General features: G+C 42.5%; 1 protein-coding gene across 1 annotated transcript in view; it reads left to right on the top strand.

Moving 5' to 3' along the window:
* The window catches only part of ZDHHC9 (zinc finger, DHHC-type containing 9), a 38,756-nt gene extending 24,837 nt beyond the window's left edge, over positions 1–13,919 (top strand). Inside the window, exons 6-11 of the mRNA XM_011936973.1 lie at positions 4,359–4,496; positions 5,452–5,500; positions 6,364–6,466; positions 7,660–7,763; positions 8,167–8,263; positions 12,374–13,919. Of these exons, the coding sequence (XP_011792363.1) occupies positions 4,359–4,496; positions 5,452–5,500; positions 6,364–6,466; positions 7,660–7,763; positions 8,167–8,263; positions 12,374–12,490 (608 nt within the window). The 3' untranslated portion in view covers positions 12,491–13,919. The remainder of the gene's footprint in view (positions 1–4,358; positions 4,497–5,451; positions 5,501–6,363; positions 6,467–7,659; positions 7,764–8,166; positions 8,264–12,373) is intronic.
* The last annotated feature ends 9,609 nt before the right edge of the window (positions 13,920–23,528 follow it).

The following is a 23,528-nucleotide window of genomic DNA, read 5'->3' as shown; positions in this document are numbered from 1 at the left end:
TGATCCACCCACCTCGGCCTCCCAAAGTGCTGGGATTACAGGTGTGAGCTGCTCCGCCCAGCGTGGCTTTTTTTTTTCCCTTTTTTTTTTTTTTTTTTTTTTTCTTAGTTGGACAGAGACTTGCTCGCCCGCCCAAGATGGTTCACCGTGTTAGCCAGGATGGTCTCGATCTCCTGACCTCGTGATCCGCCCTCCTTGGCCTCCCAAAGTGCTGGGATTACAAGTGTGAGCCACTGCACTGGCCCAAATTGATGTATTTTATTCTTTTGTAACCTTTTGTTCATCAAAATAACACATGTTCATTGTGGAAAATATGGGAAGTACAGAAAGTATAAATAAAACTTAATCCTAAATTCACTCTCCATTTTACTCTATTTCCTTCTAGTGTTTCTGCAAAATTGGACTGTAACATGATAGTTTTTAATCCTGCTTTTGTCATTTAACATTCTATCCTGAGTATTTTTCTGCATCTTTAAAAAATGTTTCTTTAATATATTATTTTAATGACTGCATAATCCATCATATGGTTCTATTCAAGTTTATTTAGGCAGTCTTCTGTCATTAGACATTATTCATTCTTCTACTTTATTCATTGTTATAACACTGCAATCGTAATTATTAAACATAAGGATATGGAACAATTGGAACCTTCATACATTTCTGGTGAGAATGTAAAATCATGCAACTACTATGGAAAAGTTTGGTGGTTCCTCAAAAAGATAAACATAGAATTACCACATGACCCAGCAATTCCACTCCTGGGTGTATACCTATATTAGTCTGCTTGGGTTACCATAACAAAATACGTCAGACTGGCTGGCTCAAACAATGGGAATTATTCTCTCACAATTCTGGAGGCTGGAAGTCGAAGATAGAGGTGCGAGAAGGGATGGTTTCTGGTGAGGCCTCTCCCCCTGACTTGCAGGTGGCTGCCTTCTTGCTGTGTCCTCATGTGACCTTTCCTCTGTGCTCACACACTACTGGTGTCTCATCCTCTCCTTACAAGGACCCCAGTCCCATTGGATTAGGGCCCCACCTGGATGACCGCATTTAACTTTAGTTACCTCCTTAAAGGTTCTGCCTCCAAGTGCAGCCACATTGGGGGTTAGGGCTTCAACATATGGAACTGGGGAGTGGGGGAACAGTTCATTCCATAACAATAGCCAAAAGAATTGACAACAAGGACTCAAAACCTACTTGTATGCCAGTGTTCATAGCATCATTATTCACAGTAGCCGAAAGGTGGAACCAACCCAAGTGTCTATCAACAGATGAATGGCTAAACAAAATGTGGTATATACATACAATGAAATATTATCCAGTCATAAAAAGGAATACAGTACTGATACAATGTGGATGAACCTTGAAAACATGCTATGTGGGAAAAAAAACACACAAAAGGACAAATATTGTATGGTTCCGCTTATATGAGATATCTAGAATAGGCAAATTCATAGAGACAGAATGTTAGAGATTGCTAGGGGATAGGGGAAGGGGAAAATGGAGAGTTACTGCTTAATGGGTGCAGAGTTTCTGTTTGGAGTAATGAAAGGGTTTTGGAAATAGATAATAGTTATGGTTCCACAACATTATGAATGTAATTAATGCCACTGAATTGTACTCTTAAAATGGTTAAAATGGCAAATTGTATGTTATGTATATTTTACCATAATAGATTTTTTTTTTTAAAACAAGGTCTCACTCTGTTACCCAGGCTGGAGTGCAGTGGCGTGATTTCAGCTCACTGCAACCTCTGCCTCCTGAGCTCAAGTGATCCCCCCACCTCAGCCTCCTGATTAGCTGGGATTACAGGCATGCACCACCACGACCCACGAATTTTTGCATTTTTTGGTAGAGATGGGGTTTCACCATGTTGGCCAGGCTGGTTTCAAACTCTTGACCTTGTGATTCCCCAGCCTGGGCCTCCCAAACAATACAAAATTTAATTTAAAACTTTGAACTTCAGCTGGGTGCCGTGGCTCACGCCTGTAATCCTAGCACTTTGGGAGGCTGAGGCGGACGGATTACCTGAGGTCAGGAGTTTGAGACCAGCCTGGCTAACATGGAGAAACCCTGTCTCTACTAAAAATACAAAAATTAGCAGGGTGTGGTGGCGGGCACCTGTAATCCCAGCTACTCGGGAGGCTAATGAGGCTTGAACCTGAGAGGTGGAGGTTGCAGTGAGCCGAGATCACACCATTGCACTCCAGCCTGGATGACAAGAGTGAAAGTCCGTCTCAAAAATAAATAAATAAAAATAAAAATTTGAACTTAAAATTTCTGTGTGCATTTCTATTTACTTAAGAGAAATTACTGAAAATGGATTTATTCTGCCAAAGGGGTACAAGCTTTATGAAGGCTCTTGATACGTACTGCCAAATTACTTTCTGGAAAGGTTCTTTCGTTTTATGCTCCCACAAGTAGTATGTTAGAGTGTCCATTTTACCTTATTCTCACTAGCACTGAATTTTATTATTTATGTTCTTATTTTGATAGGCATAAAATATGTTACTGTTTTACTAGTATTACACTGAATTATTGGTGAATAGGAAAAATGTTAAATATAGGTTTTATGGTATTTATTAGTTTTTGCCCTATTTCCTTTTTGTTTTTTGTTTTTGTTTTATGTACAGTTGACCCTTGAACAATGCAGTTTTGAACTGCACGGGCCCACTTAATAATGAGGAGTTTTTTTTCAGTAAATACAGTATCGGTGGGTTCCTCATCTGCAACCAAATGCGGATCCAAAATACAGTCGTCCCTAAGTATCCTTGGGGTATTGGTTTCAGGAATTGCCCTTGGATACCAAACCCCATGCATTCTCAAGTCCTGCAGTGGCCCTGTGGAACCCATGGATATGAAAAGTCAGCCCTCTGTATCCGTATCCAGGGGTTTCATATTTTGTGAATACTGTATTTTTGATCTGGTTTTAGTTGTGGATGCAGAACCTATTGATATGGAGGACCAACTGTATTTATTGAAACAAATCCACGTAGAAGTGGATGCACGCAGTTCAAACCTGAGTTGTTCAAGGTTCAAATGTACAGTATCCACAAGATGCAAAACCTGTGTACACGAGGGGCAACTTTTCTTATCCGTGGGTTCTGCAGGGCAGCTGAGTGACTTGAGTATGGGTGGATTTTGGTATCTGCCTGTAATGCTTACCACAATCAAATGAACATATTCATCACCACACAGTTGTCATTGTGTGTGTATGTGCGTGTGTGGTCATTGTGTGTGTATGTGCGTGTGTGGTGAGGACACTTAAGATTACTCTCTTAGCAAATTTCAAGTAACTTTTGACTATTATTTTCTTGATGAAGTATTTGTATTTTCCTATTGATTTCTAAGAACTTTTCATATAGTCAGGTACAACTTTACATAGATTGCCATTGGTTTTTTTCTCTTTAATTTTCTTTATGGTAATTTTAACACACACAAAATATTTTAAAAATTTTTAATTTATTGTTGGTATTTAGTAGGTATATATATTTATGGTGTACATGAGAAGTTTTGATACAGGCATGCAATGTGTAATAATGACATCATTGATTGCCAAAGAAATGCAAATCAAAACCACAAAATATTTTTTTAAAGTTTATGGAGTCAAATCTATTTTTCCTTGTCATCTGTTTTCTTCCAGTACTTTTATGCTTAGAAAGTCCTTCTGCATATAGCGGACAAATAAACATTTATTCCTTATAGTTATTTTATGGATTTGCTTTGTTTTTACATTTAGCTCTTTAATTCATCTGGAATTTACTATGACAAGTAGTATGAAGAAAAAAAAGAAATTGATCCTTATTTTGCACCAAATAGCCAATTGTCACATAATTGTTTATGGAATAATACTTTCTTTCACCTGATTTTGTGATGCTGAGTTTATTAGACAACAAAATCTTATCTATTCTAAGATCTGTTTCTGGGCTCTTTCCATTCCATGGAGCAATGCCATACCGTTTTAAATATTGTAGTTTACATTTTTCCTTGGCTATTTTCACCTGTTTATTCTTCTTGAACTTAGCAGGCCCACCGTTTAAGATTTTATTTGGACAAGCAGTGTCTCTGCTTTTAATGAGCAAAGTGAGGCAGATCACTTAACCTCTCCATGCCTTTGTTTCTTCATCTGTAAAGTGGGGAAAAGAGTATCTCCTTTTGCTCAAGTTGCAGGGAAATTGTGAAGATCAAATGAGATGGTTATGAAAACATTTTGAAAAAGTAAACAAATAAAACCCTGCATTTTTTACAACTGAAATAGACAATGATCCTGGAGGTCTTTGAATTAGATATTATGTGGATGGCGGGGTTGATTTTTGTTCTGGAGTCTTTTGGCATTGGACTCTCTCTTTCTCCCACAGAGCGCTTCGACCATCACTGCCCCTGGGTGGGTAATTGTGTTGGAAAGAGGAACTACCGCTACTTCTACCTCTTCATCCTTTCTCTCTCCCTCCTCACAATCTATGTCTTCGCCTTCAACATCGTCTATGTGGCCCTCAGTGAGTATGCAGGGCAGTGTCCGTTGTTGGAGTGGGGCGGGGTGGGGGAAGAGTTAAGGGCAGCTTAGAGGGTGTTTGGGTTTCCTGGTGGTACCATTGTGAAAAGTACCTTAGGACAGGTTAGAAATGAGCACTGTTATCTGCTCTTGAGCAGGGTTGCAAACCTCAGTGCACATCAATGAGTATTACTCAGTGTGTTGGCCTTTTCCCTGACCAACTGCTGGGGCCTGGGGCCATAATTACTGGTCTGTATCCAGAGTACTGGGGCATTTCTGAGGTAATCCCAAAGGTTGGGGATGTATTTTGTCTCAGAAAATCCTCTCTTCTTCTGCCTTGTAAAACTTGCCTTGTGCTAAGGGGTAGAAAAGGGTTTTGCCTGAGAAATGTCTTTTGGTAGCTCACGGTCTATTTTGGGAGATAGAAAGCACATCCACATGTGTGCATGTGCACAAACATGCACACACACCCACCCACACACACACACACACACACACACACCCCAGTCTAAGGGCTGATGTGATGTGGAGTTAAGGGAGTGGTCTTAAGACAGCTTCCTGGAAAGAGAAGAGTTCTGAGCTGGATTTTGAGCAAGGGAGGGACACGTATTGGCAAGGAGAGAGGATTTTTCTTGGGTATTTCTGATTTCTTTTATCTGTTAATATCCCCCTAACATGTCCATAGTTGGGGGCTAGGGAAAAGGGAAGGGATCCTGCTGCTTGGTTTCTACCCACCTCTCTAGTCCAGGACCTGGTCCTGCACTGGAAATGTGAACTCTTTAGTCATGAGACTACCAGCTAGGAGATGAAGCTCTTCACCCTTGCCTGAGTGAGAGCTTAGCTCTTGCCAGTGTGTAACATGGGAAAGGGAGGGAAGGAAGTGAGTAGGCACTAGGATAGTGTGTAGTTTTGACTGAAGTCACTAATTTTTCTCTCTCCTCCTCCTCCCAATTTTACAGAATCTTTGAAAATTGGCTTCTTGGAGACGTTGAAAGAAACTCCTGGAACATATCCTCCCCTGGCAGTATGTCCCTCTAAAGCCTTCTTAAGCTACTTTCCAGCATGCTTTCTCCCCACAGTTCTCCCACTATCTAGTTTTTCAGACATCAGAGAGTGCCAAGGTCTAAAATAATTAAAAAAAAAAATAGTCTTAGTGGTAGCAACCAGAATGGAAGATGACCGGGACTAAAAGGGAGTTCTTTCCTTCACCCCCTGCTCAGAACGGTGGCTGCATTTCTGCAAAGGGGGTTCAGATGAGATTTCTATAAATCACATCCTCTTTCTTTTCCCTCACTAGTTCTTCATTTATGAATCTTTTTTTTTTTTTTTTTGAGACAGAGTCTCGCACTGTCACCCCAGCTCGCCTCCTGGGTTCAAGCAATTCTCCTGCCTCAGCCTCCCGAGTAGCTGGGACTACAGGTGCCTGCCACCACGCCTGGCTAATTTTTTGTATTTTTAGTAGAGACAGGGTTTCACCATGTTGGCCAGGCTGTTTTTGAACTCCTGACCTCGTGATCCGCCCACTTCGGCCTCCCAAAGTGCCAGGATTACATGAATTTTGTTTTTTGACAGAATTTCCATTGGCAGTGATGGCCAACATTGTTTAGCTCTGGCCCCTCCCACACATCCCCTTCCAAGAGTCAATGATGAATAAATAGGCAAACCCTTAAATATCCTAGATATGCTAGAAATTCTTTCATAAGGGATCTATCCAGTAAGTTCAGAATTCATCTGCTGTTAGATATATGGAAACATGACTTTGTGATATACGTTCCAGGAGGTAAAGATGGTGTGACTGGTGCCCTGAATATGGGTGGAGGCATCAAGTCTCCTGATGTTGAGTTCTTCAATATTCCTTAACCACACCTCACTGTTCTAGAAGTTCTCATTTGCTTCTTTACACTCTGGTCCGTTGTGGGACTGACTGGATTTCACACTTTCCTCGTGGCTCTCAACCAGACAACCAATGAAGACGTGAGTCAACTTTCTCTTCTCCTCACCACATATTCTTCTTCCCAAAGCCTATCCTCTTGCTACTTGCTAAAGAACTACTTGCTAGAGTCTCCAGGCCTGGGAGGTTGAGGCAGGCAGAAACGTGGTGTGCGAGATGGTTAAGTCAGATGTGTGGAAGAGAAAGCAGAGGGCTTTGTTTGGAGTTGAATGCTTGTGGAGCATTAGGAAGAAGAGGTTGAAAAGTTGGGTGGGTATATAGCCTTTAACTGTTCACAGGTCCTTAAAGGCTAGCAGGTGCCTCTCTTTGGCATGGAGAGGGGCAGTTGCGCTGGATGAATCCTTGCTATATAAAAAGTTACCAATTAGGCTGGACGTGGTGGCTGATGCCTGTAATCCAAGCACTTTGGGAGGCTGAGGTGGGCAGATCACCTGAGGTCAGGAGTTCAAGACCAGCCTGGCCAACATGGTTAAAAAAAAATACTAAAAACACAAAAATTAGCCGGGTGTGGTAGTGCGCACCTATAGTCCCAGCTACTCGGGAGGCTGAGGCAGGAGAATCGCTTGAACCCTGGAGGTGGAGGTTGCCAATGCACTCCAGCCAGGACGACAAAATGAGACTCTGTCTCAAAAAAAAAAAAAAAGGTACCAATTAATCTACATTCACTGTAGAAAATCAGAAAATACAAATGAGCAAAAAAGAAAAAGTAAGTTCCTCTTACTTTACTTCTTAGACATCACCTTTGTTAGTAGTATGATTTATATATTCTAGACTTGTCTAGACTTGTTTCCATGTTTATTTGTGTTTATATTATGTACTTTTAAATAAAAATAATATATATCATTCAGTTATCTGCTTTTTTCACTCTATTGTCAGCTTTTTTCATGGCTGTGTATGTATTTCTTTTTTATTGTGATAAAATATACGTAATATAAAGTGTGCTATATTAAATGTCTTTCAACCCTGGCGATCAATGGGGAGACAGATGTTGTAGCCAGATCGCCCTCACATCCTAAATGTACAGTTCAGTGGCATCACATTGTTGTGCAACCATTGCCACCATCCATTTCCAGAACTTTTTTATTATCCCATGCTGCATGTGTTTCTTCAACATTATTATTATTTTTTTCTTTTTTGTGTTTCTTAAAAATTTTATTATTATTATTTGTTCTTTTTAACATTATTTTTAATGTCAGCCTTGGCTTTTATCTTGCAGATCAAAGGATCATGGACAGGGAAGAATCGCGTCCAGAATCCCTACAGCCATGGCAACATTGTGAAGAACTGCTGTGAAGTGCTGTGTGGCCCCTTGCCCCCCAGGTACTCAGGGCACTCAAAAGTCCTGGGACTCTTGGGATGAGCAGCTCAACCTGGTCCTGTTACCTGGTCTGATGTGTTTTTCTGAATGTGGCCTCTTGGTGTCAAATAGGTCTTCCCAGGGCTTGCCACTTGGTACCATGTCTATATGGACCACAGACCATGGACTGGTTGTTTTGGAGGGATGATCTTTCATTCTTATTTCATTTGTTTGTTCCCTGGTTAATGTGACATTTCCTGGTTTGTGGAAGAAAAAGTGAATGGGAGATAAGAGGCGTGTGCTGTGTTCAGGCTAGATCGCCAAAGGACAGGTTTATATTTTCCAGTCTATGCAGCAAAATTCAGTAGGCTGGGTGGGTGGAGGACTGAATGCCCAGTTCTTTGTTAACTCTTTTATCTCCTTCAGTGTGCTGGATCGAAGGGGTATTTTGCCACTGGAGGAAAGTGGAAGTCGACCTCCCAGTACTCAAGAGACCAGTAGTAGCCTCTTGCCACAAAACCCAGTAAGTGTTCCTGACTTAAGGCTGGGTCTATGATAGAGAGGGTGGAGGCCAATTTACAGCTTGGAAATATAATTAGGCAATATTGTATTCTGATCACCCCAGCTTCCCTGCCTCTACACCTGCCCTGACATTGCCTTCAGATCTTTGTGCCCTTGATGTAGATTAAGATTTAGTCATTTCTTTGGTGTATATTGAGTGACTCTGTGCCAGCCACTGTACTAGCTGCCAGGGATATACCAATGAATGAGGCAAACGACGTCCCTGCTCTCAAGGAGCTCATTGTCTAGTGGGGGCAAGAAATAAGTAAACAGGCCATTGCTCAACATTGTGAAAAGTGCCTTGATGAGGAAAGCATAAAATGCTATAGGGGCAAAGATAGAGGTCAGGGGATTGTATTAGAGTTAGTGATGTGGTTACCTTGATAGAAGGGGGCTTCCTAACTGGAATATGCAGATGTTGTGGAAACTCTCCCAGCTGTCCTATTTAAGATATATAAGTGTATCTTTAAAGTATGTAAGGTACTTTCCAAAAAAAAAATTACTTGAGCTTTTTTTTTTTTTTTGAGATAGAGTTTCACTCTGTTACCCAGGCTGGAGTGCAGTGGTGTGATCTCGGCTCACTGCAACCTCCGCCTCCAGGTTCAAGCAGTTCTCTGCCTCAGCCTCTGAGTAGCTGGGATTACAGGTGCCCGCCACCGTGCCTGGCTAATTTTTGTATTTTCAGTAGAGACAGGGTTTCACCATCCTGGCCAGGATGGTCTCCATCTCTTGACCTCGTGATGCTCCTGCCTCAGCCTCCCAAAGTGTTGAGATTACAGGCGTGAGCCACCATGCCCGGCTGAGCTTTCTTTTTTAAATAAGAGCTTTATTGAGATATGATTCACATACCATAGATCCCCCCCCTTTTTTTTTTGAGACGGAGTCTCACTCTGTTGCCCAGGCTGGAGTGCAGTGGCGCGATTTCAGCTCACTGCAACCTCCGCCTCCTGGGTTCAAGCAATTCTCCTGCCTCAGCCTCCTGAGTAGTTGGGATTACAGCATGTGCCACCATGCCCAGCTAATTTTGTATTTTTTAGTAGAGACAGGGTTTCTCCATGTTGGTCAGGCTGGTCTCGAACTTCTGACTCAGGTGATCTGCCCACCTCGGCCTCCCAAAGTGCTGGGATTACAGGCGTGAGCCACCGTGCCCAGCTGATCCCTATTTAAAATGTATGATTCGCTGATCTAGAATACTCACAGAGTTGTACAATCATTATAACAATCAATTTTAGAGCATTTTCGTTACCCTTCCACCCTAAGAAATCCTGTACCCATTGGTAGTTACTCTCCCTTTCCCCTCAACTTCCCCAGCCACACCTCTAGGCAACCACTAATCTACTTCCTTTTAGTATAGATTTCTCTCTTCTGGGTATTTCATGTAAATGAAATCATACAGTATGTGGTCTTTTGTGATTGGCTTCTTTTACTTAGCATGTTTTCGAGGTTTGTCCATGTTGTACTATGTAGCTGTACTTCGTTCTTTTGTATGGCCAGATGATATTCCATTATATGGATATACCACATTTCATTTATCCATTCATCAGTTGATGGACATTTGGATTGTTTCCACCTTTCGATTATTATGAGTGATGCTGTTATGAACATTTGTTTACCAATTTTTGCATGGAAATATATTTTCATTTCTCTTGGCTATACACCTGGGAGTAGAATAGCTAGGTCATATGGTAGCTCTATGTTTAACCTTTAAGGTACTGCTGAACTGTTTTCCAAAGTGGCTGCACCATTTTATACCCCTACTAGCAGTGTCTGAGGGTTCCAGTTTCTCTACATCCTTGGCAACACTTATTATCTGACATTTTTCTAGCCATCTTAGTGAGTGTGAAGTAGTATCTCATTGTGGTTTTGATTTGCATTTCCCTGATGACTAATGATGCCGAATATCTTTTCATGTGCTTATTGGCCATTTTTATATGCTCGTTGGAGAAGTGGCTGTTGTTCAGAGCTTTTGTCTATTTTTTAATTGGATTGTTTGTCTTTTTTGTTGAGTTGTAACAGTTCTTTATGTAATCTGTGTGCAAGTCCCTTACCAGATATATAACTTGCAAATATTTTCTCCTATTCTGTGGGTTATCTTTCATTTTCTTGATAGTGTCCTTTGGAGCACAAAATTTTAAAATTTTGATGAAGTCCAGTTTGTCTATTTTTTTCTTTTGTTGTTTGTACTCTTTGGTGTCATATCTAAGAAACTGTTGTGTAATCCAAAGTCATGAAGATTTATGCCCCCGTTTTCTTGTTAGAGTTGTATAGTTTTAGCTCTCACTTTTAGGTTTTTGATCCATTTTGAGTTAATTTTTGCATATGGTGTGAGGTAGAGGGTCCACATTCTTTCTTTTGCTTGTAGCTATCCAGTTGTCTCTGCACCGTTTGTTGAAAAGACTGTTCTTTTCCTATAGACTTGTCTTGGCACCCTTGTTGAAAATCTAGAATGTGAGAGTTCGTTTCTGGACTTTCAGTTCTATTGTATTGCTCAATATGTCTGTTCTTATGCTAGTACCACGCTGTCTTGATTACTTTAGCATTGTAGTAAGTTTTGAAATCAGGAAATGTTAGTCCTCCAACTTTATACTTCTTTTTCATGATTGTTTTGGCTCTTCTGGGTGCCTTAAATTTCCATATGAATCTTAGGATCAACTTGTTGTTTATAAAAAGAAGCCAGCTGGAATTTTGATGGGGATTTCGTTGAATCTATAGATCAGTTTGGGGAAATATTGCCATCTTAACAAGATTAAATATTCTGAGCCATTTGCATGGACTGTATTTAGTTTTGATTTGATTTCTTTCAACAATATTTTGTAGTTTCAGAGTGTAAGTTTTATACTTTTGTTACATTTATTCATAAGTATTTGATTATTTTTCATGTTATTGTAACTGAAATTGTTTTACTAATTTCATTTTTGGATTTTTCACTTGGAGTGTATAGAAATACAATTGATTTTTATATATGGATCTTATATCCTAAAACCTTGCCAAACTTGTTCATTAGTTATTTTTTGTTTGTTTGTTTTTGTTTTTATTTTATGAGATGGAGTTTCACTCTGTTGCCCAGGCTGGAGTGTGGCAGCGCCATCTTGGCACACTACAACCCCCACCTCCTTGGTTCCAGTGATTCTCCTGCCTCAGCCTCCCAAGTAGCTGGGATTACAGGTGCCCACCACCACGCTGGCTAATTTTTGTATTTTTAGTAGAGACCGGGTTTCGCCATGTTGACCAGGCTGGTCTTGAACTCCTGACCTCAAGTGATCTACCCGCCTTGTCCTCCCAAAGTGCTGGGATTACAGGCGTGAGCCACCGTGCTCGGCCCTTGTTCTTTAGTTCTAATAGATTTTTAGTAGTTTGAACTTTGTTTTAAAATAGAATCATACTTTTAAGTGAATGCTTTTTGTAAGGTACATAATTGTTCTCTACTTTGCCTTTCCTAAATTTTGAATTTCCTTTTAAACTACAGCAACCCATGTTTATATATTATTGTTGTCAGTTTTAATATTATTTTTTAAATGAGTCTGGACTCAAATTGTAACAATCTAGGTTAGTTATTCTTGGTTCAAAGTGGGGAAATGTGGTATTTTAGAATCACTTGGGGACATTTTCAAACCACATATGACCAGCTGAAAATTTGGACACTTGGCCTTCTTTGGTTCAGAATCACTATTCGAGTGACCTGTGTGTTCGGGCAGAAACACAGTTGAGGACCATTGGGTCAGGCCTTGTTAGATAAGTATGTTATGACACTTATTCTGAAGTGGGGAGGACCTGTGTAATTATTTGTGATCCCTGTGTAATTATTTGTGATCCCTATTATTATGACTATTAATACTAATAGAAAAATCTGTCCCCAACAGACAGTTAAGGATCGAACTCAAATAAACTTCAGTTGTGTTGTGCTGAGAAGATGATAGCCTGGTGTTGGTTCTGAGTTTGGTGTCAGTGGCTGCATATCTGTAGCATCAGTACGGTCAGGGGGCTGAGAGGAAGAGTTCAGTGTCTAAGGCTTATCTGCATTTGGATTTTGAGGGACAGCTTTGTGTTGAATCTGATATCTTTTCCTTCTCAGGCCCCCACAGAACACCTGAACTCAAATGAGATGCCGGAGGACAGCAGCACTCCTGAAGAGATGCCACCTCCAGAGCCCCCAGAGCCACCACAGGAAGCAGCTGAAGCTGAGAAGTAGCCTATCTATGGAAGAGACTTTTGTTTGTGTTTAATTAGGGCTATGAGAGATTTCAGGTGAGAAGATAAACCTGAGACAGAGAGCAAGTAAGCTGTCCCTTTTAACTGTTTTTCTTTGGTCTTTAGTCACCCAGTTGCACACTGGCATTTTATTGCTGCAAGCTTTTTTAAATTTCTGAACTCAAGGCAGTGGCAGAAGATGTCAGTCACCTCTGATAACTGGACAAATGGGTCTCTTGGACCCTGGCACTGGTTCTCCATGGCCTCATCCACAGGGTCCCCTTGGACCCCCTCTCTTCCCTCCAGATCCCAGCCCTCCTGCTTGGGGTCACTGGTCTCATTCTGGGGCTAAAGTTTTTGAGACTGGCTCAAATCCTCCCAAGCTGCTGCATGTCCCGAGTCCAGAGGCAGTCACAGAGACCTCTGGCCAGGGGATCCTAACTGGGTTCTTGGGGTCTTCAGGATTGAAGAGGAGGGAGAGTGGGGTCAGAGGATTCTCCTGGCCACCAAGTGCCAGCATTGCCCACAAATCCTTTTAGGAATGGGACAGGTACCTTCCACTTGTTGTATTTATTAGTGTAGCTTCTCCTTTGTCTCCCGTCCATTCTGACACCTAAGCCCCACTCTTTTCCCGTTAGATATATGTAAGCAGTTGTAGTAGAGATAGCAGTTGACATTTCTCGTAGACTACCCAGAAACTTTTTTAATACCTGTGCCATTCTCAGTAAGAATTTATGAGATGCCAACGGCATAGCCCTTCACACTCTCTGTCTCATCTCTCCTCCTTTCTCATTAGCCCCTTTTAATTTGTTTTTCCTTTTGACTCTTGCTCCCATTAGGAGCAGGAATGGCAGTAATAAAAGTCTGCACTTTGGTCATTTGTTTTCCTCTGAGGAAGCCCGAGTGCTCACTTAAACACTACCCCCCTCACACTCCCTGTGTGAGGCCTGCAGAGGCCCTGAATGCACAAATGGGAAAACAAGGCACAGAGAGGCTCTCCTCTCCTCTCCTCTCCCCTGATGTACCCTCAAAAAAAAATGCTAACCAGTTCTTCCATTAAGCCTCAGCTGAGTGAGGGAAAGCCCAGCACTGCTGCCCTCTTGGGTAACCCACTCTAAGGCCTCGGCCCACCTCTGGCTATGGTAACCACACTGGGGACTTCCTCCAAGCCCCACTCTTCCAGCACTTCCACCGGCAGAGTTCCAGAGCCACTTCACCCTGGGGGTGGGCTGTGGCCCCCAGTCAGCTCTGCTCAGGACCTGCTCTATTTCAGGGAAGAAGATTTATGTATTATATGTGGCTATATTTCCTAGAGCACCTGTGTTTTCCTCTTTCTAAGCCAGGGTCCTGTCTGGATGACTTACGCGGGGGGGAGTGTAAACCAGAACTTTTCATCTATTCGAAGGCGATTAAACTGTGTCTAATGCAAACTTCCTGCCTCCTCCTTCCCCCTTCCATTTCAAGAATATGTTTGTGTGTAGGGTGGGGGTGGGGGTTGGAAGGGGTTGCTTGTTACTCCCCAAACTTCCATTAACTAGGGCACCCTTGGGTTGGAGAGGTAGTTCCCAAACTCTCCATTGATCTATACTACATTCTGGGCTGAAGTTTATCTTATTCTGGACTGTGAAGAAAGGACTTTCAAGGAAGTATAGTGTGAACAGGATCGGGAAGGTAGAGGGATTATATTTACTTAAGAGAACAAGCTCTATATTTGGATATTGTTTTGAAGCAGATGGATGCCATTAATTGCTAATGAGCCTTGGTTATTAATGCAGGCTCATCAGGGCCTCCCCTTGGAAATATTTGATCAGTGGTCTTTTACAAGTGATGGTATATATTTATTTCTAGGTGGTGTATAATCAAGACTCCTTATCAATTCCCATCTCATACTTCCCAGTTAATTGGAATTAATGAAATTTGGCTGCTCCCAGACTTTTTTCCATGTCTTCCTGTTTTCCTTGTAGCAGGATTTAAGTTGAGCATTCGGAGGAGAGAGAGAGAGAGAGAGAGAGAGAGAGAGAGAGAGAAAGATAGAGAGAGAGAGAGATTGGAAAAGAGATGGGGAGAGACTGACTCAGATTCCTCTCCTGTCTTCTTCTTCTTCTGGTTCTCTCTGTTTTTTTTTTTTTTTTTTTCTTGAAGTTATAAAGCCAAACCTGGAGAGTTTGTAAGTTGTTAGGTTTTCCCAGGTAACCTGGCACTCATATGAACCCCATTTTAATAAGTACTCAGCCCATCTCCTCTCCTGGGCTCAGATGGATCTCTCTCCTCCCTCACCTTACCTCAAGTGTTCTCCTGAGGACCCTTAGGTCAGACAGAGAAGCTTTCTCTTTCTGATGGGGAGGGTCAAACTGGAAATCTCTTATCTCTAGTGTGAAATGATTTTTTTTTTAAGTTTCTGCTTTTTCATACTCCCTGCTCTCTTTCTTTTCCTTAATAAATCTTCCGTGTTTAAGATGTTGGCCTGAAGATCTGTCCCATTCATACCATGCACCAGCCGGGACTGTCCCTATCTGATCAGAGGGGAGATTAAAGAATCAATCTTCCCAGGGAAAAGGGCCTTAAATTGTTTGGTCTTTTCAATGGCTGACACTGTCTCCAACTCTCCCCTTCCTCCTTCCTCAAGCTTCCTATGCACCCTACTTTCCCAGGCCAGGATGGTTGGCACTGATCCCAAACCTCTGGGGGCAGGTGGAAATTGGCCGTGTTGAGCCATTTCTTCATGTCCATTCAGCTCTGAGGCCTTCCTGGCCCTAGCTGAGATCATCATCTCCTCCTTTGCTTTTTTCCCCAGGAGTGAGGTTGGGTTAGAGATGGATTCTGATTCCATAGCAGCTAAATTCCATTCTCCCTGTCCTGACCATCCTGCCTTTACCCGTAAAGCACCCGTTCCTACTGACCAAATCTCTTTACCTTGTTGGAGAAAAAAAGTATTTTGTTTTTAAATCTATTTTCTAACTTAAATGCAATTTAATATGTAAATCTCTGCACTTTTGTGTGAGCCTACAAATGTGTATGTGTTGGGGGTTTTTCACTCTCTGGTATTTCTTAATAAAGAAATCTTTCTTTTGGGGGGAAGCCAATTAATGAAGGAGCCTTGAATGGTTTTAGAAATACAGGGCTGTCTGTTTCTTTGTGCTTCTGCCTCATTTCTTTACTTGTGCCTAGTGTGAGTGATTGGCCTCCCTCCCCCACCTTTTGACCCCCTTCCTCTGAGAGGGCCCCCAACTTAGTGGGGCAGAGAGAAGGACCTGTCCTGTGTCTGGTATCCCTCTGGGACCACTTGGATTGGCTCTAGTAGTAACCTAGCAACCCAGCCCCCTCCCCTCTCCCCATGGCCTGGCCCTGTTAGTCCTTTTCTTCCAGCTCAGTTCATTTTATACTCCTGAGCTGGGGCCAGGCCAGGGAAAATCACCAAGGGAGCACAGTAAATGGTTTTTAAAAAATGATAATTTGTTCTCGTGCCTTGGTGCTACTAAAGAAGAGTCATGTTCCCAGTAATTCAAAAAGCATTTGTGTCAGTTTGGAGAATACATTCTAGGAATCTCTTGCTGTTCTTGGTGGTAGGCTTTAGAAACAGTGTCAAAGGCTACAACTCTGAATATCATTTGTTTTAAAGGATGCAAGCCCAGCTCACAAAAAAAGAGAATCATTATAAACTCTATGTTTGAGATTAATATGAAAGGGCAATGGGAACTGCAAATCTACATCAGTAAAACTTTCAATGTTCTATACGTTAATGTAGGTGGAAAAAACTGGTATAATTAGCTAGACCTAATTAGTTTACAAATGAACACAAAATGTTTTTACAGTTTTAATATATACACTGAATTTCCAGGAATGCAACAACTGTGTACATTGGGGGAAGAGGACATTCTATTTCGTTCAAAACTTTACTAAGAGTTGCTCACAACTTTTGAAAATCATGTCACTGATGACAGTGCCATTCATGGGTATTTAAGTTGCCAATATAACATACCTATATGAGTCTTCATTTATAGAGATTGCTTTCACACTGATATTACATATAGGTAGAAGCACCTTATACTCTATTATATGCTTTAGTATAGTCTTGCCTTAGGTATCTGTATATTGAAATACATATCCTATTATAAATTACTTTTTATTTCTTCTTTATAGTCTAATTAGTATGTTATGTTACTATTCTTGAAATTATGTGCATAAGCAGGTCATATTAACTATAAAGTTCATTTCAGGGTGGCAAAGGATGCATGCAAAATATGACATATACCAAGGGAGTGCTAGGGCTGCTAGTTTTGAGAACCGCTGGACTACATTATCTCAAGGGTCCTTTCTAACCCTTAATATTTGGAAAGCTTGGAGAGAAAATAAACATCCTCCTCCCCTCACACCCTTAAAGTGCTTTTTAAAAATTTAAAGCTCATTTTTGAAAATTGGAGAAGTACAGAATAGTAGGATTTGAAAAAATCACCCATAACCTAATCACCAAGATGTCATAATCACCAGTAATGTTTTAGTGGATTTCTTGGTAGTCTTTTTTTCTGTGCACATGCTTTTTTAAACATAACTGGAATTCAACTGTAAATGCAGTTTTGTAAACCTGCTTTTTTACTTAGTATTTTCCATATCATTAGAAATTATTGAAAATACTTTTTTTTTTGAGACAGGGTTTCACTCTGTCATCCATGCTGAAGTACAGTGGTGCAAATTCAGCTCACTGCAACATCTGCCTCCCAGGCTCACACAATCCTCCTGCCTCAGCCTCCCAAGTAGCTGGGACTACAGGCACGTGCCACCAAAGCTGGCTAATTTTTTTGTAGAGACGGGGTTTCACCATTTTGCCAGACTGGTTTCAAACTCCTGACTTCAAGCAATCCGCTTGCCTTGGTATCCCAAAGTGTTGGGATTACAGGCGTGAGCCACTACTCCTAGCTGAAAATACTTCTTTTTTTTTTTTTTTTGAAAATACTTCTTAATGACTTTGTAACACGTACATGTCAGGCATTTAAGAGTTTCTAATTTTTCATTATTACAAATAATGCTGTGATGAACTTCCTTAAATATGGGTGTGTCTGTGATTATTTCTTTAGGACAGATTCCTAGAAGTGGAATTATTGAGTCAAAGGGAATGCTCTTTTAAAGGCTCTTGATAAATACGGCCAAATTGCTTTACTGAAAGACTGTCCCCGTTTGTTTTGCCAGCAGTGTATCAGAGAAGACTCTAATCAACCCATGTCGTTTAAACCTTTCGAAGTTTTATTTTAGCTTTTTTTGAGACAGAGTCTTGCTTTGTCACCCGGGCTGGAGTGCAGCAGCACAATCTTGGCTACTGCATTCTCTACCTTCGGGGTTCAAGTGATTCTCCTGCCTCAGCCTCCTAATTAGCTGGGACTACAGATGTGCACCACCACACCTGGCTAATTTTTATATTTTTAGTGGAGATGGGGTTTTGCCATGTCAGCCAGGCTAGTCTCCAATTCCGGACCTCAAGTGATCTGCCCACCTCGGCCTCCCAAAGTGCTGGGATTACAGACGTGAGCCACCGTGCCCGGCCTGAACCTATGGTAATTTGATAGTTGTAAACTTATATCTCAGTGTTACTTAGTTTATATTTACTTGATTAATAGTGAAGTTAAACACTTTCTGCACCTCTCCTCTGCCTTATGTTTATTACCATTTGTATTTCTTCTGTAAATTGTCTGTCCTAATCTTTTGTCTATTTTTCCTCAGGCGTTAAGGGGTTTTCTGATTGATTGATTAATAAATTAGAACTTAGAGCTCACACTTCACCATGGGCCAGGAAATGAAGGGGCCTTTGATTTAGAAGTGGCTTTACAACTCTGGAACCCAGAGTAGAATTACCTCCCTGACATTCCAAGTCCTTAACTTTCTTCACGCTCCCATGTTTGCCTTATCACTGCCTTTTCTGCCAGCCCCTGCCCTTCTTCAGTTGTTTAGCTGTTCCAACTTGGTTAAAAGGGTTGGGGTTTTCTGCCCAAATAGGAGACATGATGATTATTTGTCATAAAACACTGATGCTGTTGAACAACATAGCTTAAAGGAACATATTGATCATGTAGTCTATGCTGCTCTCTCTCTCTGTTTCTCCCTCAAATTAAATGCTGTAACTTACCCAGGGTCACATAGAGAGTTACTGTTAGAGCCAAGACCAGAACCCAGATGTACTGGCTCCCAGTCTAGAGAGCTTTCTGGCATAACTGATTGGTCCTCTGTCAAGCAGGTGTAGACAGATAAGAGAGTTGAATGTGTAGACAGATAAGAGAGTTGCATATGACACTTGAATGAAATGAAGCTTTCATTTATTTAACATTCAATAAATACTTGTTGAAGATTGACTGCATGCTAGGGTTAACTTTAGGAGAAATTGTAGTACCAACCCTCGTAAGTTGAGAAACAGCAATGAGTTTTAGGATTATTTGCCATTTGGGATATCACTGGTAAGCTCTCCATTTTAGGCATACAGAGGACTGACTATATATAGTCAGGCTGATGTGAGGCTGGTTGTTGGATTTTTGTTTTAAACTTAATGCTCTTAAGTCTCTCTCTAGACCCCAGCATTTAGGTTGAACTGATGATGTGGTTTCTTTAGCACAGAAAGTCAGGAAATTGCCTTGCTAAGTTCCCACAGTCAAGTTGGCTGTCCCTTTGTGAGGACCATTGCTCTGGGCTCTTTCTGACGCTATCCCTGGCAGGTCCCAGAGGCAATGGTATACAAATGCTATATTGGTCACTGTGAAATTATAGGAAAAGGTGAAGCCTACATATCAAGTGCTATAGAATTCCATTTATTTAGGTCCTTCCTGGAGGAGGAGTCTTGGCTGAGTCTAGAGGGGAGGCAGTTCCTTCCCACTTGATTGTATTGTTGGCTGAATAATCTGTAATATGGCCAATGTTGTGTGAGAAGCTATGGTAGCCTCTATTGTGAAGGAGAGGTGGGAGAGCCACTTCTTTTCCCCAGTGGGAAACCTCATACCTCATCCTGAATTTCCTGACTTGGGAGGGGGGAAGGGCCTTGTTGGGCCTTGTTGAGACGATGTGCCTATTTTTCCCGTTAAAAAACCTCGTTTAGCCTTTGTTTTAATGCCCTAGTTCTCTCGTGGCCCAACCGTGGGCGGGGAGCTCTGTGAGTAGGAAATTAGAAACTGACTCATAGGGGCTGGGGCCTCAGTGCCATGTATCAGATCACAGTGCCATAGGGTTTGGGGTTTAGGAGAGGGAATTTGCGGAGGCCTTTGGGGGGCTGATCAGAACCTGCTGGGGTAGTCTAAGGTGAGGTTGTGAGATACAGAGGAAGCAAGTGAGAGAGGACATGGTTCATTTGGGCTGTGCTGGTGCCTCCAACTGCTTCTCCTGACAGGAAGGAGACGCAGAAGGTGGCTCTAACTCTGAACTGGTGAGGAGCTGGCTAGACTCAACTCTTTCTTCTGCAATCTGGTCTTTATTCTCTTCTTTCTAGCAGCCCCTAGAAGTCCAAGAGAGTTGCCTAAAGTAAGTCTAATGCCCAGGGCTGATCAACTTGCTGTGGACTGGGCAGAGCCAGGGCTGCCCCAGGCTCCTCTGGTGGTCTTTCTTTCATCACCAGCCTCTCTGGGCACCAGAGCTGGCACCCTCTACCCCTGAAACCCAACATCTCCTGGGGGCCTGGACATCAGTGGTCTCTGGGATGTGACAGGTCTGAACATCAGTCAGTCCTCAGACAAGCATGTACCAACACGGCCTTTGTGCCCAGTCTTGAGCTCAGTACCCTGGAGGTTATGAAAAAGTCAACTAGCTGCCATTTAATGTCACTGTGTGCCAGGAACTTTGTACGAGTTATCTGATTGATTTCTCTCATGTCCCCCAAGAGGTAGGTATTATTAGATCATTATTCCTGTTCCACAGAAAAGAAATGTATATGTATGTACTTTACCCAATGTCATATAACTAGTAAGTGGTGTAGCAAGAGTTTGAAAACACTTTTTTTGAGCTCCAAGGACTTTTGCTTTTGGTCACTTCACTATACTAACTGGGGGTCAAAGGTCAGATGGGCCTTGAAAGGAGTGAAATGGAGGTAGCAGGATGGAGCAAATCGAGGCATCTAGACACACTATCACTCCTTGAGCATTTATTTGGGCTGGACAGTGTGCAAAGGACTTTATCCTGGTACATTAAATCTTCATAACAGCCCCATGGGGCTAGCGCTAGTATTCCTACATTATTGTTGTGGAAGCGGAGGCTCAAGTAGGTTAAGTGGCTTGTGTAAGGTGACCCAGCTAGGAAGTGACACAGCCAAGACTTGAACTCAGGTAGGCCTGAGCTCCTAAGTGCTAGGCCTCAGCTACCCTAGAGAAGCTTCTGCTTGCTCTCCTTAGGCCCTGAAGAGGCCACAGGCAGAAGAAGAGCTTGCCTCATCAACCTCTTAGACAAGCCTGTCCCCACTCTTCCAAGGGGAGTGAGCTAGAGGCTACAGCTCTCTGGGCCGCTGACATCCCAGGCTGGGGTGGGCGTGTAAGGTCTCCAGCTGTGAAGAGTCAGCTCTTTGCACCCTAGACCTTGGTTGCTGGGTTCAGGGCACCACTTGGCACCTTCTAGAAGTGCATGGGGCAGGACAAGAGGTGTCAGCAGCCCTGTCTGGAGGAGGAGCTTTGGGCCTTGTGACCCTGCTCAGCACTGCCTTTCTTGCCCCTAGGGCCCTGGCCTGTTCTACATTCCCTTGATGCCCCACCTCACCTGCCCCTCCCAAACTCCTGTGATCCCTGGGGTCCTTGCACAGCTACCTACCTCCAGACTGTAATCATCCTATACGCCAAACTGGGCCTGATATCTGAGACACACTCCCACCCTTGAGCTGCCTCCCCAGGGTAGGAGAGGATTTCCAAACATCATGTTCCCAGGCATTCCTCTCTTTCTGATCTTTTCCTTTCCCCAGCTTAAAGCAACAGCTATTACACAGGGGTTTTAAAAGGTTTAGGAATCTCCTCTGATAGGTGCACCCTGGTATGCATGGATTTTAAGCACTTTGGCCATTATTCACCTCTCATCTTTCCAGAACCGTGTGCCAAAAGGCAGCAGGATAATGGTTTTGCTGCTTCTGTCCCATATTGGAGGCCAGAGGCGTGGGCCCTATTTATTTGTTAGTTTAGTTTTATTTTTTCAAAAATTGAAAGGCAGTTTCCTTTTTTTCATAGATATAAAAATAGTACTTTTGAAATGCAAATAAAACAAGGATGTAGAAAGTGAGCATTTTTCTCCCTCACTCCCCTAGTCCCACCCCATGGGCCTCACAAGATCACCAGTAGTAGTCATTTAGTGTAGATCTTCATAGTCTTTATTCTATGTATATGTTCTCCTTTTCTAAAATAAAAATGGAATCATCCTATTAATAATGTTTTAGGATTTGCTTTCCCCCTTGCTATAACACAAATTTATTTTACAACTAAAATGTTTATACATTATTTGTGTAATTTTCAAATTTGAAATTAAAGAAGGCTGGGTGTGGTGGCTCAATGCCTGTAATCCCAGCACTTTGGGAGGCTGAGGTAGCAAGATCACTTGAGCCCAGGAGTTTGAGACCAGCCTGGGCAACTGGGCAACATAAGCACACTTTCTACAAAAACTGAACAAAAATTAGCTGGGTGTGGTGGCGCATGCCTCTAGTCCCAGCTAACTCAGGAAGCTGAGGTAGGAGGATCACTTGAACCCGGGAGTTCGAAGCTGCAGTGAGCCATGATCATGCCACAGCACTCCAGCCTGGGCAACAGAGTAAAACCCTGTCTCTAGAAAAATAAATAGAATCAAAGAATAAAAAAGCACAAAGATTTTCCTCATGTTATTAAATATTTTTCTACAACATCATGTGTCATGGGTGCGTGGTATATGAACAAAACATAAAGCATTTAATTTCCCATTTGCGTTGTTTTCAATTTTTTACTATTACTGACAGCTGTTGTGAATATCTTTGTCCATGGGTATTTGTGCACTTGTGTGGCTGTTTCTGCACTTACGTGGCTGTTTAAATTCTAGAAGGGAAATGGCTGGGTCAGAGGGTCAGCTTGCTCTCCAAAGTGCCCAGGACTTTTGAATTCTTGTTGGATGAGGCCTTTGGAGAAGCATTGTAGCATAGGAGTTAAGAACATGGTCTCTGCAGCCAGGCAGACTCCTGCTCTGTTACTTTCTAGTCAACTTCTTTAACCTCTCCAACCCTCAGTTTCCTCCTCTGTAAACTGGGCTGATGAGGGCACCCACCTCAGGGGGACACTGTGTGGATTACATGAGATGCTATATGTAAAGTGCTCTGGCACAAGTGGAGGTACTCCCTACATGACTGCAATTATTCAGTACCCTTGGGGCTTTGAGGCTGTTAGGGCTCTTGTATCTTTGGTGAGGATCATGCTTGCAGTTTCCTGGCACCCCGAGTCACTAAGGACAGTGGGATGAATGCAGCTGAGAACAAGGCCTGGAAGTCAAGTGGCCTTGTCCTCACTCTGGTGGCAGCTCTCCCTCCAGTAACCCCCTTCCCAATGCCCAAGGCAGTTAATTCTGGCAGAAACAGAAAGGAAACTAGGGGTCTTCATCTCCATCCCACCTCCCAGGAGATGGTACTGCTTTAGTGGGAACAGGGTGGGGGCCAGGAAAAGGTGGCTTCAGAGGAAAGGCTATGCTGACCCCAAATCTCCCCCTCTTAGACTCTGGACAGCTCCTTAGTGCAGGCCCTTCTTCACAGGGGTGAAGGTCTTGAAGGGTCCTGTTAAAATGAACAGTTATTGGATGAAGGAAATAGTTATTCCCCCTGCACCTCTTGGACCCCAGCAAAGCCTGTGGCCATGGGAACTGAGCCTTGTTCTGAGGAGAGCTGGTTAGAGGGAAGGGCAGAGCCAGCTAGGGCTTCAGACTGGAGCTTTAGGTCAGCAGAGTCAAGGACACTGAACATTTAAGGGAAGAGAAAGATGGACCTGAAGAGACAGTTAGGGACACTTTGTTGAGTCCAGCCTTGAAGGAGAACGGTCTGGCCCTCCCCACAACCCACTCTCCATAGAAAAGATAACTGGAGACAGTAA

This window comes from Colobus angolensis, unplaced genomic scaffold, assembly GCF_000951035.1.
Source record: "Colobus angolensis palliatus isolate OR3802 unplaced genomic scaffold, Cang.pa_1.0 Scaffold159, whole genome shotgun sequence".
Taxonomy (NCBI): domain Eukaryota; kingdom Metazoa; phylum Chordata; class Mammalia; order Primates; family Cercopithecidae; genus Colobus; species Colobus angolensis.
Note: the sequence above shows the minus strand (reverse complement) of the source record. Positions and strands in the feature narration are given on the sequence as shown.